The sequence below is a fragment of the Caenorhabditis remanei genome, chromosome X, assembly GCF_010183535.1.
Source record: "Caenorhabditis remanei strain PX506 chromosome X, whole genome shotgun sequence".
Taxonomy (NCBI): Eukaryota; Metazoa; Nematoda; class Chromadorea; order Rhabditida; family Rhabditidae; genus Caenorhabditis; species Caenorhabditis remanei.
Genome location: NC_071333.1, coordinates 6,652,246 through 6,665,519, shown reverse-complemented (window position 1 = coordinate 6,665,519; position 13,274 = coordinate 6,652,246). Strand labels below are relative to the sequence as shown.

The following is a 13,274-nucleotide window of genomic DNA, read 5'->3' as shown; positions in this document are numbered from 1 at the left end:
GACCGCCGCCATAGTCACCAATCTCTTTTTGCTCCGATTCCCTTTTCAAACGTCTCATTTCTTTTTTTGAGTCGAGCCAAGAAAATCTCATTTCCTATTCAATCATCTAGAATGCTCTCACTATTCTATCATTCTTCAATCATACCATTTCATGTGTTATATAGAATAGAAATGAAATGAAGAAAGAAAAAACCGACCAGAAAAGAAAAAAGAAAATTGAATGTGGGGCGGGTGTTTTCTTTTCTTTTAAAGGTGCCTGGGATTTCAGTTCACATTTGTTTTCATGTCTCATTTTTCCTTCTGTTTTCATAATGACCTTTTGAGGTTTTTATCCTCTCTTTTTTCAGTATCCCGATCATGAACGGTGACAAGAACGAGGGTAAAGCGCTTCCTCGTAAGCGTAGAGAATACAGCGATGACATGGAGCCAGTTGGAACTGGACCAATCGTTGTGATCAACCAGTCACGCAAGATGTCTATCTATGGACCAAATTTCAACTGCGGACCAATTCAACTTCGCAAGCAACGACTTTTGGAAAAGGTTAGTAATAGAAAAAGGGGATTTTTTAGGCATTCCCATAGTTTCCAAGTTATACAGTAACCCCGTCCTTCAAAATATCTCATTTTACTTTTCAGATGAAGAAGGAAGCTGAGAAAGCAATGAGTGAGAAAATGCAGCAATTGGCGGATCAGGAAAAACAACAGAAGCTTCTTGAAGAGCAGAAGAAAGCCCAACAGGCTCAAATTGAGAAATTCAACGATGAGAATGTAAGTCAACCATTCAGGGAAGTATATTCGTCATTCCATAATTGCTCCTCACAACCTCAAAATGACATCATGATTATCATTAGTTCAAAAAATCAGTGTTCCGAACGACCTCCATAACTTATTAACTTATTTGAACAACAGGAGAAAGTGTATAGAGAAACATGATTTCTGACAGGTGAAAAGAATAGAAATCGGGTATTCAGACTTCACGTCAAATACGAATAAAAACATGTGTAATTGAATTCAATCACCAATTTCGGCGGGGCCCAATTCCAATTTTCTGAGAACGGAAACAACAATCAGTGATTCTGAAAAAAGCTAAAAAACTGAAAACTCGAAACAAATCATGCGGGGGTGTAAAACTGATCAAATCAAAACGACATTCTTTCAGAAGAACAGAATGGCCTTGAGCCTCGACAGTAACAACCAGCAGTATCAGTACCAAGAGTATCAGAACTACCAACAATATCAAGAGTTCTACCAATATCCAATGGTCGAACAATACCCACCAGTCGAGCAATACCAACACTACGACAATCTCTATGCCAACAAATTCTAAAGCGCAGACTGTACTTATTGCAACAAAAAAAAAACAAATTACTCACATTTGTACGCAAATTATTTATCTTCCCCATGTTTCTATTGTAACCACTATACCAGGAGATACCGTCTTGTATGCCGCATTCTTGCATTGCATAACACATTTTCCTTCTACCAGATTTACCCATCTTCTCAGATTCAATTCCATTTAGATACCAGTGACCCCCTCTCTTTTCTCTCTCCCATCCAACAATCGTTCCATTTTCTCACTCTCTCTCTCTCACACAAACTCTATTTTTTGTAGTGAAACTCATTTCAATACCAATTTTTCTTACATTTGTCACGATCAAATCTTCCTTTTTAACCTAACTTATTTGTCAGGGACTTGGACAAAAATCTATTAAATTTTTCACCTTTTCAATGATTTTTCTGTAATTTTTTACCCATGACGAGAATCAAAAACACCAATGAAGTTCTCTTGTGTTGATAAAAAGCGTTTAGTGTTATTAGCACTTTGACATAATCGTGTTGAACAAGAAATGTAATTATTAGAAATACGAAATCATAAGAAGTAATACAATATTAATGACTCTTAGACAAAAAGTAAAGTTACGTGGCGTTGGGACCAACTAATGTGAGTTCCCACATAAAGAGGCAGTACAGTTTCCACAAATTGAACATAAATTGAGATGGGTATAGTAAATCACTTATAAGCAAAATTATGACATGGGGCATTTAGAGCGGGTGTTTTATTGAGAATTCACGCGGTTTGAAGTGCCTTTTTTTGATCGTCAGTTTTGTTACCCTGCAAAAAGTCACTTTTGAAATGAACTTCTAATCAAATAAGTAATTCTTTACAAAAAATTACATTTCCATTCTACAAGATTTTCAGAAATTTCAAAACTTGTTTTAGTGTGGAAAGGGTGAAAATGAATAACCTTCAGGTTATCCTCTGAGAACTGCACATCGGATGGGGACTCTTCTTCCGATTCTCTCGGTTTTCCATTAGATTCATTTAATTCGGAATCACATGGTCTACCATCTGAACCATGTTCTTCTCTGCCATCGTCACCGTCATCATCCTAAATTCAGCAGTTACAGCTTGACTCATTCCCATCCACTCACCTCTTCCGAGTGCCGACGATTCGGACCGTATTTGAAATGTGGTCCATAGATACTTATCTTTCTTGGCAATATGTAGAGGTAACTTTTTCCATAACCGTATTGATTGTCTTTTTCGGTATGATCTTGCTGGACGTGCTCGGCTATAGCAGTTTTGCTTTGTTTCTGGAAGATTAAATTTTTTTAACTGTTTTTTTCGTTTACAGAACTTACGACTTCATTATAATTGAACATTTGTTCAGTTTCTTTATCTGGTGAGTGAGCACGTTTCAAGAGTTTTTCCCAATTGCAGTTTAAATCTGTCATCTGAAAAAACTAGTTTTTTTAAAAACCACAATGAATGAAAAAAATTGCAAATAACGATGGGATATCAAAATAGAACAAAAAAGCACATGTGGAAACACAACACAGGAAAAGACTAAACGCGGCGGAAATTAGAATATACGTAGTGCAATTGTTATATAACTAGCTAAAAAGGAAAATCGACTTTAGCTCGTGTGAAATTTTCAGAAAAAATTCGCGTTTTACGAAGAGATTCACAATTAAAACTGAAAAACTGAACTACCAGATACTGGAGGGTCAGTAATTTACCCTATTCTATTTTATGCTTTCATTCAATGAGCTAAAAAATGGGAAATTGTGTGCAAATGTGAGTTTTTCAGAAAGTTCAAAGCAGGCAATAAAATCACGTTGAGAGGGCTTTATATCTTTTTGAATTAGTATTGCCAGTATTATTTTGGAACTACAATTAACAAATAAAAACGTCATAAGATTTTAAAAAATCATTCAAAAAATTTAAAAAACTTTGTGTTGAAAACTAAAAAAAAATATTGACTTGCGGAGTCAAGTATGGAACACAGCAACGGAAACAGAAACAGAGGCCCATTTAGAAACTGTCTTCAAAATGTTCACACATACTAATGGGAGTGAATTCATACTCTTTTTTAGACAATGCGCATGTTGAAGAAAAGGGTGGGCAAAAATAAGAAAGGAGAAGGAGGGAACGTGTGACTCTCTACCTAAATTTGGAAACAGTCTTCATTGCTTCTCTCTTGTCGTTTTACTAAAAAGAACAACAGTCGGGTTACTTGAGTAAACAAATCGACGGCATTGCCAAAAATTGTGGGATATTGGAGTATGCAAAAACTGTAAACAAGTGGAAGATAGACAAAACGAAAAAAAAGAATTTCGAGGGTCAACAAGCAGAAGCCTAATTTCTACTGAAAGATGTGTGTACTTCAGTACTCAGAAGGTTTTCAGAACAACTGTTTGAAAAAGTACAGAAATGAAGAAGCTATCTTACGGTTCAATTTTACAAACAACTTCAGCTTTTATTTTTGAATTTTCTCTCGCATAATTACTGAAAATGGCACCGTTTTAGATAATTTTAATAATATTGTCTACGTGTTTCATAATCACCACTGAATACAAAGAAAGGTTTTTTCTACTTTCGTCGTACTGAAAAAGATCAATAGCTCAACGATCGATCATAAAATCTGCGGTTCTTGATCGTTTCACCGTTCCCAGAAATAAATCGGAACCCGCGGGCGCTGGGAAATTGCTCTAATCGAATTTAAACCATCCTATATAAACCGGCGGCCTCACTGATAATTCACCAACCTCGCCTCGGGCTTCTTCCCTCAGCGATCGTCCTCAATGCGTTTTATTTCTGCTATCATCCTCTCAACTTTGGCTCTCGGGGTCTTGTCGAGACGTTCAAGTCCTGCTCCGAAAATTGTCAGCATCCAAATCAACCGTTGTCCAACGCCAGCCATCTACAAAAACGCCGATGAAGAAGAGAACGTGTCCCAATCTTTGAGCTCTGAGACCAAGCTCGTCGTCCAATCGGAATTCGACGAAACTCTTCGTTTTGAAGCTAATGAAACCGGAACCATTCAGTTCTTTGTAGTTGGACGTGGAAATTTCTCGTTAGTTTCAACACTTGCCTCTCTATTTATCAATTCTCCCTTCCAGAGTCAACGTTCAAACCCTTCCAAGTGTCTTTGCTGATCTTCATGGTACCTATAACGTCACTGATAGAGGTGCGGTTATCTCCATTCCCTTCAAGGTCCTTCAAGGTGTCCGTGAAACTCCAATAAAAGTGACTCTCACTACCAAACGCATCGAGAAGACCACATTAATCTATGCTAGTACCAAGGATTTGGAGCCACGTGAGTTACTGTATCCCGCATATTTGAGCTGAGCCCATGATTGATTTCAGCACGTCCTCCAAGCCTCCACACCTCCATAATTTTCACTCCGGAAGAAATGGAACAAGTGCGAAATGAGACTCAAACTACCCGCGAATCAACCGGAACGGACACCGTTACTCCTCCCCCTAGTGACACCAAAGTCATTGAAAGTGAGGGAGCATCTGGAAACGTGACCAACAGCCAGGTCACCATTAAAGATGTGGAATTCCCATCGGTTGACGATGTTTTGACTGGAGACAATTCGAGTCTCTCTTCCAGTGAGTTAATTAGTGTGTTCTCCGATAATTAATTACAATTTCAGACACTCTCCGCCTTGATAGCATCACTTTGAACCGCGTGACCGCCAACAAGACTGATCGTTTTGTTTCGGAAAGTAAGTTGTAGATCACATTTCAAGATAAGTCCATAATACATTTTTTCCAGCTAATGTTTACTTCGTGACCATCAAGAAGTTTGAAAGGGGACAAATCATGTTCTACGTTTCGGGAAATGGACAGAAACAGTACGCTAATTTTTGTCTACATAGCATCAAGTTAACTTTTGTACATATTTAATTAGTTTACAGGGTCACCGTCAAGTCAATTACAGAGAAAAAATTGCCAGCTAAAGTGATGAAGGTTGCCGATGACTACGCCGCGTTCAGTTACACCGGTAAACTGTAGTTCGAGATGATGAGGGTCAATTTTCTATTTCAGATGGCGTCGGCTATGTTGAACAAGACGAAATTCTTGTAAAAGTGGATAACGACTTGGGCGAAGTACTTTACTTCTATCTCACAATGACTCGTGTTGATTGAATGTGTTATTTGGGATAATAAATATTTGAGCATTTAAATGTTCGGACCACCACATAATTGAACGTTTTAGTCAGTTTTATTTAAGCAGGAAAATAAAAAAAGAAAGAAAGACATTGGGAGTGATCGACAGATTTAGAGATATCAGAATACAACAAATAGAAGCAGGTTTTAAAAAATGGCGTCGGCAAAGTAGAAATGGAAATCGATAAAATGAGAATAGAAATTTGAAAACATTTGAAAACATTTGAAACAAAAGAAAGACTGATAATTTTGATACTAGAATAAGTGGGTAGAAATAAGTAGGGTTACATGAAAGTTGTCGAAAAATTAGCACCAGAGTTGTAAAAAAGCATTTTATACCGGAAGGCTGTGGGTGTAGCTGGCATGGTGATACTCGTCTCCTCTCATTCTTTCCTCGTTGTCATGCTCTGGCTCGTACTCTCTGGTTTCAGTGACGTATCTGAAACAAGCTCTAAAATAGACTTCAACTCTACAATATTACCTGGTAGTATGAGTTCTCTTGATATTCTTCTCGACAAGTTCCTGATCATCATCGCTCAAGCAATACGTGCGTTCACGTGTCTCGACCTCATCAAATCCATCCATTGGCTCCACTTTTCCCATATCTCTCTCATAGGCAAAGTTACGGTAGCTCGAGCGATCGGTGTACTTGTCTTGGCTGTGACGTTCGAATGAGCGGTCGCGACTGGCATAACGATCATTAGCAGCGTAGACTTCTCTTCTGAATTATCAGAGATCATCGTACTGTATGCGGATTCATACTGTATGCGGATCATACCGTATGCGGATTGTTAGAACTTACGGAAGAGTGCGTGTGTATCCCTCGTGGACCACTCCTTCTCTCAGAGAATAAGATCCTCCGGCCATCACAGATCCTTGGTCGTACTCCGCTTGATTTCGGGAGTATTGGTTTTGTTGATGTAGTTGATGGTGGTGATGTTGTTCCAGACTGTCGGCTCCAAGGACAACCTAAAAATGTATAGTACTTTCTTTTTTCAAAGCGAAAAATGGCGTACTGCTGGTTGCACTTTCACAATATCCTGGGTATCAGTTCCGACGCATGTCATCGTAACATGATCCGTTCCAACTGCACAATCCTTGCCATCAACGACAACAACCCTGCAAAAAGAGAAAAGATATGTAATGTACAAACTATGTTTTGCATTCAATCCAACATATTTGTTCTGTTCTGTGCGTACATATGTTTGGACTGTGGAAGAAACAGAAACTGACTATAACTATACGACTACGTCAACCAACCAAAATAATATTGGTCGACGTATCATTTTTGTTTTGTCTTTTTTTGTATTACTTTTGAAACAAAAAAAATTGAACTCACTCAGTTGTCTTCTTTTCCTTTCTTCTCTTCATGAAAGCAGCAAAACAAAGTGCCAAAAGACAGCAAAGAAGGAGGAGTAGAAGGAGAATGATTAGGAGCCATACCCACCATGGCCACACTCCAGCACCTCCTGTAGTAAAAATATTAGGGTACTGTAATTAGTCAATCTCATTACAGACATGCTGCTTCACCGCAGTTACACCAAGAACATTATCAAACCATGCCACACTGTTAGAAAGATGAAATATTATAACTTACCGCCATATGCAGCCGGGGGACCTGGTGGTCCGACCGGAGGTGGCATTTGTGGAGGAGCTTGAGGAGGCATATGGAATCCACCCATAGGAGGAGTTGGATAGATGTTAGGAGGAATAGGAATAGGGAATGCTCCTGAATCTCATGCATAGAAGTAGAAGTTTAGAAGAAAAGGAAGAATCAGTTATAACGTGCAAAACCCTGCAGACATAAAGTCTCACAAACACTTACCCATTGGTCCAATCGGGTATCCACTTGGAGGGTACATGTAGGCTTCCTCTTTCTGGCCAATGACTTGAAAATGACTCCAAGGAATCATATTGTACCGTTGGCAGGAGCGCTGAAAAAGGCGGTCCTTCTTTTTTACTTATTCTTTCATTTCATCAGCTTTGTTAGTCACCGTCCACCCACCCCTCCGGTGTGTCTGCACTACTTTTTTACATGGAATTCTATGGTTCGGAAACAAATTGTATTATTTGGGCGTTCACGTTTCTCGCCTTTTCTCAATACTTTGTTGGTGCTTCTTTTTTTTGACACGTCATCTGACTACATAGTATTCAAAACGAAATTGGTCGAATTGGTTATTCACTTACCTCGGCACACCCAGAGCATAAGTATCTTGTAATGTGACAAGTGAATTGAATGGTCTGAAATTGAAACTACTGTTTTTATGAACTTAATATCAGTACTAACGGATGATCTGGCAACGAATTCTACCAGAGTTCTTTTGATAGCACCGGGTTTGTTGTACGACTCGGTTTCCACGGATTTGCTGATACAGGTCCCACAATCCACGCACCTAAAACGTTAGTAAAATAACTACAGTATTCCACATCTAAACTGACCCGTTAGGACCAATGATCTGATCATTATTCATGAAGCAGCTGTTTATCACGTAGTCATGTTGAGTTGTTTCATCAAGGAAAACTTCGAAAGTGTAGGTTCTGCCGACGGTGTATTGACCAATGGGTACGTGAGGTCCACGGGGTACAGACATGATATCGGCTCCATCTAGAAACAGACAATATCAGATGAATAGAAAATGTCAAATCGATTAGGTACTGTTTTTTGTAAAAGTTGAAGAAAGTTAAGTTACAGTGCAAGTTTCAGTTAGTCGTTATACAAAACTGAAACCTGAGTTTTTCACCTATCAACTATTAGTTAACTTGTTATCATTCTTAACAATAATATTCTGACCTGACATATTTACTACGTTGAACGAACTCAGAACACTTACTTGGTACAACTCTCAACTCCGGAACTCCCAATTCAGCCCGAACAGAATAAAATAAGAAACAGATGCTGAAATGCCTTAAGAAGAGCATTGCGAATAAGTGAACCGTATCAGTAGTGACAACTGAAGACGAAGTGTGCGACGGACGGTGTTTAGAATGTTTGAACGGGGGTGTGTCCGTTTCTGTGCAGCAGTGGCTACTATTATATACAAGTATCGTGCTAACCAATATGTTCCCCTTGTCCGGCGTCGTCCTTTTCCACGCTCTAAAATTGGGATGAAAGCACGCCTCTTTTGGCATGAGTCACGGCAAAAAACATACACATATCTTTAGTGAGTGTCTCAAATTCGCCGTTTCTTCTTTGAGGGACACCGCGAAAAATAACATAGTACAAATGTGATATTTGGAAAGGGTAACTAAAAATTGTAATTATGAAAGACATCAGTTAGTGCTTGTTTCGTAATTAATAACACCGATCTGTGTCATGTTCAATGTTTTGCATAAACCGTACAATTTTGAACTTTAGTTTTCTAAACGTTCACAAACATTTCCAAACAAAATTAAAGTTCACTTTTCATCCAAACTTTTACTTTTAATGTATTACGTCGTTATGGTCATTGTTACTTTTATCCTGGTTTTTTTTCCATAGTGCAAACATGCAATTTTCTCGAAACCATGTTTATATTTGCATACTTCGAACACACCTTGATTGGAAACTTTTCTTGAAAGGTGAGCTGTTTTCATTTCTGATAAAATGACCAGCTGCATTGAATTGTAACAAACTTTATTATTACTATAAGTATGCACAAAAATGATATTATTTTACAAAATACGACGGAAAGATAAACCAAGGAAATTGCGTTGAACTGAATCACATGGACAAATAAGTTTCACATCATTAACTGGCAGGAACACCCTTACTTTGAAGGAAATTGATGCTTTTGATTTGGAAAAAAAACGAAATTAAAGGAATAGGTTTGTAAACAAAAATACAGAACAAATAATGTGGTAAAATTAGCCTCTCATTGCATCATGAGAGTTTTCAAGTTTTGCTCCAGAATACTTTCTCGCACATCTCGGAATACTCGTCTGATGTTTTCAGTATCGACAGCAGTTGTGAAGTGATAGAAGAACGGTCGAGCACGATCACGTCGGGAAGCTTCAAATTTGTCAACAAGGAAGAATTGGACATCTCGTACCTAAAATAATTTTTTTGTTGGAGAGAATAATTATGTAATTTCATCTCTAAATATATTTGAAAAGACATGTTGTTTCAGGAAAAAGTTGTAGAACGTTAACTCTGTCACACATTTTCCAAACTCACTAAAGTATGATCACCGGTGAAATCTGTGAAATACTGGCGAATATCCGACTTCGGCACTTTCTCTTGCAATAAATCATTTTTGTTCATGAACAAAATAATCGAGACATTTGAAAACGCTCTGTTGTTGACAATCGTCTCAAAAACAGATCGTGACTCTACCACTCGATTTGTCCGTCTGTCTTCGAGAATCACCTGAAATTATATTGTAAACAAGGCGAAATGTGAAGTGATCTTCAACCTGATCGTATTCATTACTCGCCACCATGAACAAAATACTTGTGATGTCTGTGAAACATTGGAACCATTTTTGGCGTTGTGATCGTTGACCGCCGACGTCAATGAACCTGATAAAACGATGATCTATGGGCGATAAAACAAAGAACTTACCTAAATGGGATCTTGTTTATTTCGAATATGTGCTCAGAGATTCCTCGTGTTGCTTTTCGGCAGAATAAAATGTCTCGATTGGTTGGATAGAAATCAGGCATGGCGATTCGTGGAATATGTTCAAAGAAATATTGACAAGAATCACTCTGGAAAACAAGTGGTATTGAATAAATCTTGAGTGAGATGTGACTTACAATTTGAAATAAGTTCCTCTGTTCGTAAGTTTTTCTGATTGCAGCATCATTCCAAAAGTCACTAATAATTGGAGCAACCTCAACAAATGTGGTAAAATCTATACCTTTCAATAAGTCGCCAACTGTGAATCTGAAAAAATATTTTCCGCTCACATGTACAATATTTGAAGGTGATATGCGAAAACTAGGCTAATCATTTTTGATCCGGATATAAATATATTACATAGCTTTCGGATTTGCAGACTAGTATTATCTTAGAAACTGAAATACTCACCTCATCACTTTCTCTACTTCGACTTGTCGTTTAGGATCTTCCCATGCTATTCCTAATTTATTTCGGGCATCTAACAATACTCGCATTGCACTGATTGCATTCTGAACATATATAAACTTTCAAATGATTATTCATCAGCATTTCCCACCTGATAAATCTGTTGTCTATATGCTCTAACTTCATCTGCTGTAAACTCTCCAGCTCCATGAATGATATGCATCTGTTTTACAAATGTGGATTTTCCAGATTCTCCAGATCCGAGAAGAAGTAAGTTTATCTAAAAAAAAAAGCAAATTGATAAATATTTTTTATTCCTTATGACCACTCACTTGTCTTCTCATAATTTTTCGTTCTTTGTGCAATTCTTTCTCAATGGTTTTGGTCCGTTCATCTTTCTTGCCAAAGCAGCATACCATGTTGAACAACCTGAATTGAATGTTTACTCTTGGAAAAAAGTCGATTTTCATGAAAGGGTAGACGTATTTTGTCTCAAGGTCAGTGAAACACTTGAATATGAGAACACGCTACTGCCCATTGTCCCTTCTCATATCTGTCAAGAAAATGAGGAGTGAATAGGACGTGAGGAGACAGGGAGACAACAATCCAATTGATAGATGATAAAAACGATGGTGAAGAAAGGAAAGGTTATAAAAAGTACAATACTGGCTAAGAGACGGGGGCTACAAAACCAGAAGTATGTCCTTGTTGAGTACTTTAGACGGAAAAACGAGACGCTTTGACCACAAAATATATAACAAGCGTTTAGCTGAAGCTGGGAGAGAAGGAGAAAGTCATGCGAAATGCGAAATGCAAATTGCAAACAGTGGCAGAGGAGGTCATGAGTACAATGCGACGGCAATACGTCACAGTCAAGACACGTTTTAGCACGAATGACTCATAAAATTACTATTAACGCGTTACCTGATCGAAGGTAAATTGATTGGACGATGTGAAAAAAAAAACAGAAGTCTTGAAAAGAAAACGTTACCGATCTGATCGGGTTGATAAGAGATTGGTTGCGCAGATATCTTGCAAATTTTTTTTTTCGTGATTTGGGCTACCGGACAGAAACGAAATTTCAAGTTCTAGTAAAGTTATTACAAATGGACAAGTTTTTAGACTATCTAAGCTTTTCTAATTATATCTAGAGACTCTAGATGTCCCAATCTATCTCAGTGCATTCTAACTTAAATTGAATTCACTAGAATGTAATATTTTCTAAATTCTTAGCGTTTGAAACAAAAAAAGTTGAAAGTCCAAAAAAGTTAAAACAAGAGTGATTAGTTGACAGTTTTCACCGTATTACACAGCTGTGTTTGTCAACAGGGAGGTGTTCATAATACACGTGGTCAAACAAAAGTCTCCGAATCGCCCACGCAAAGCTATTCTTTTGATTTTCTCGAATAGGTTGCTCATTGAAAAAATTGGAGGTGAAGAATAGGAATGACATGGGACAACCAGCTTTCCATCGGGCATACCACGATTAAAATCGGCAATATCGACGGAATTACACATGCCACCACCTCCACTGTTTTCTTTAGATTTTTTTTGACTTTTGGAAGAAGTGACTCATAGTTAGCATGGGCTAGAAGGTGGAAAATAACAATAAAAAGTAATATGTACTAGACAGTCGAGAAATAGATGGAAACAAAAAATAGTGAGAGTACTTTCTCTAGTGAAGAAAAGCGAGAATTCGTTGCGCAAATCAAATAGAGTTGTCAGCACTGTATTGACAAATTTTTCACTGTCTTTGTCTCTTTCTGATCAAAAAAAGATTTGAGAGAGATAACGGACGATTTACGGAAAGATTAGACGTAGACAGTCTTGCAAAAAATAATCAATAAAAGGTAAATCAGAGATAAAACAGAAATTAGTGGGAGAGAAACAATGATACCCATTTTGAGACACAATTAAAGAGGTGGAACAGAAAAAAAGACGTTGTATTGTCATTTTTTCTCAATCAAGATGCCGTAAATGACCAACGAAACACAAATGAGACTACAACTGAAGTTATAGTAACTAACAGAGAGGACTGTGAATTTATAGTCGTTTTTACACAGAAAAGAAAAATCTAGAAAAGATGAAAGAGAATTTACGTCTAACCTAGATAAAGTGAATAAAAATAACTGGAGGAAAATTCGAAACATACACGTTTGATCGTATAATCCAGATGAATACTGAGCTTGTAGAGTTTTTAATACGTAAGATATGATTTCTGAACAGAAATCTCCTTGTGTATTTACTTATTGACTTTTGGTAACGTCAGTAATACATCAGTCTAAAAATGGATTTAATAAAAATCTGTATCGTAGAACTTTAATTTTACTACGCAATCGGAAAAAAAAAAAAAATAAAAAAAAATAAAATTATAGTCAGAAATCTGATTGAATGTCTGAAAAGCTGAATTATCCAAAAAGTTACACTATTGTTGCGTACTATTATTAATATTCCCTTGATTTTTGAGACATCAATCACTCAATACCGTACAATAACTAAAAAGTACAGAACTGGTTCTAGAATTTTATTGGATCTGGATACAATTCAATTATCGGATACCCTCTTCATCACTCACCACGAGAAAAACGTCCGTATCCATTTGACAATCTGCTTCATTTGAAAGTAGATGAAGAATCTGACAAAGTTCAAATTTATGAAAACCTAAAACTTTTAAGTTAAGAAATGAAAATGAAGGAAAATGAGGGTGACTTCTTTTTTCCTGCCGTTGTAGTGGCAAACAAAAGAGGACGGAAATAGGGGGTGATAAGAGGATGGGGTAGGCTGTGGGGTTGGCACAGGATCCTGCTCAA

At 37.4% G+C, this 13,274-nt stretch overlaps 5 protein-coding genes across 5 annotated transcripts; 2 read left to right on the top strand and 3 right to left on the bottom strand.

The window, feature by feature from the left end:
• Nucleotides 1-357: 357 nt before the first annotated feature.
• GCK72_023272 (uncharacterized protein) lies at nt 358-1,326 on the top strand (the record flags this gene model as incomplete). The annotated part of the gene is made up of 3 exons (XM_003106733.2): nt 358-540; nt 636-767; nt 1,159-1,326. The coding sequence occupies 3 exons, from the start codon at nt 358-360 to the stop codon at nt 1,324-1,326; spliced, it is 483 nt and encodes a 160-aa protein (XP_003106781.2).
• Nucleotides 1,327-2,067: 741 nt separating this feature from the next.
• On the bottom strand, nt 2,068-2,735 carry GCK72_023271 (uncharacterized protein; the record flags this gene model as incomplete). Its single annotated transcript, XM_053735317.1, has 4 exons — nt 2,068-2,112; nt 2,246-2,389; nt 2,433-2,594; nt 2,643-2,735. The coding sequence occupies 4 exons, from the start codon at nt 2,733-2,735 to the stop codon at nt 2,068-2,070; spliced, it is 444 nt and encodes a 147-aa protein (XP_053578883.1).
• Nucleotides 2,736-4,085: 1,350 nt separating this feature from the next.
• GCK72_023270 (uncharacterized protein) lies at nt 4,086-5,438 on the top strand (the record flags this gene model as incomplete). Its single annotated transcript, XM_003106627.2, has 7 exons — nt 4,086-4,357; nt 4,404-4,600; nt 4,651-4,899; nt 4,944-5,015; nt 5,066-5,144; nt 5,208-5,293; nt 5,338-5,438. 7 exons carry the CDS (start codon nt 4,086-4,088, stop codon nt 5,436-5,438), a joined length of 1,056 nt encoding a protein of 351 aa, XP_003106675.2.
• A 354-nt stretch (nt 5,439-5,792) lies between these two features.
• GCK72_023269 (uncharacterized protein) lies at nt 5,793-8,378 on the bottom strand (the record flags this gene model as incomplete). Its single annotated transcript, XM_053735316.1, has 11 exons — nt 5,793-5,898; nt 5,941-6,180; nt 6,262-6,428; nt 6,476-6,578; nt 6,799-6,928; nt 7,057-7,188; nt 7,285-7,393; nt 7,647-7,700; nt 7,747-7,852; nt 7,899-8,064; nt 8,291-8,378. 11 exons carry the CDS (start codon nt 8,376-8,378, stop codon nt 5,793-5,795), a joined length of 1,401 nt encoding a protein of 466 aa, XP_053578882.1.
• Nucleotides 8,379-9,310: 932 nt separating this feature from the next.
• On the bottom strand, nt 9,311-10,883 carry GCK72_023268 (uncharacterized protein; the record flags this gene model as incomplete). The annotated part of the gene is made up of 8 exons (XM_053735315.1): nt 9,311-9,487; nt 9,613-9,804; nt 9,851-9,956; nt 10,000-10,145; nt 10,194-10,323; nt 10,468-10,568; nt 10,616-10,744; nt 10,797-10,883. 8 exons carry the CDS (start codon nt 10,881-10,883, stop codon nt 9,311-9,313), a joined length of 1,068 nt encoding a protein of 355 aa, XP_053578881.1.
• Between the last annotated feature and the right edge of the window lie 2,391 nt (nt 10,884-13,274).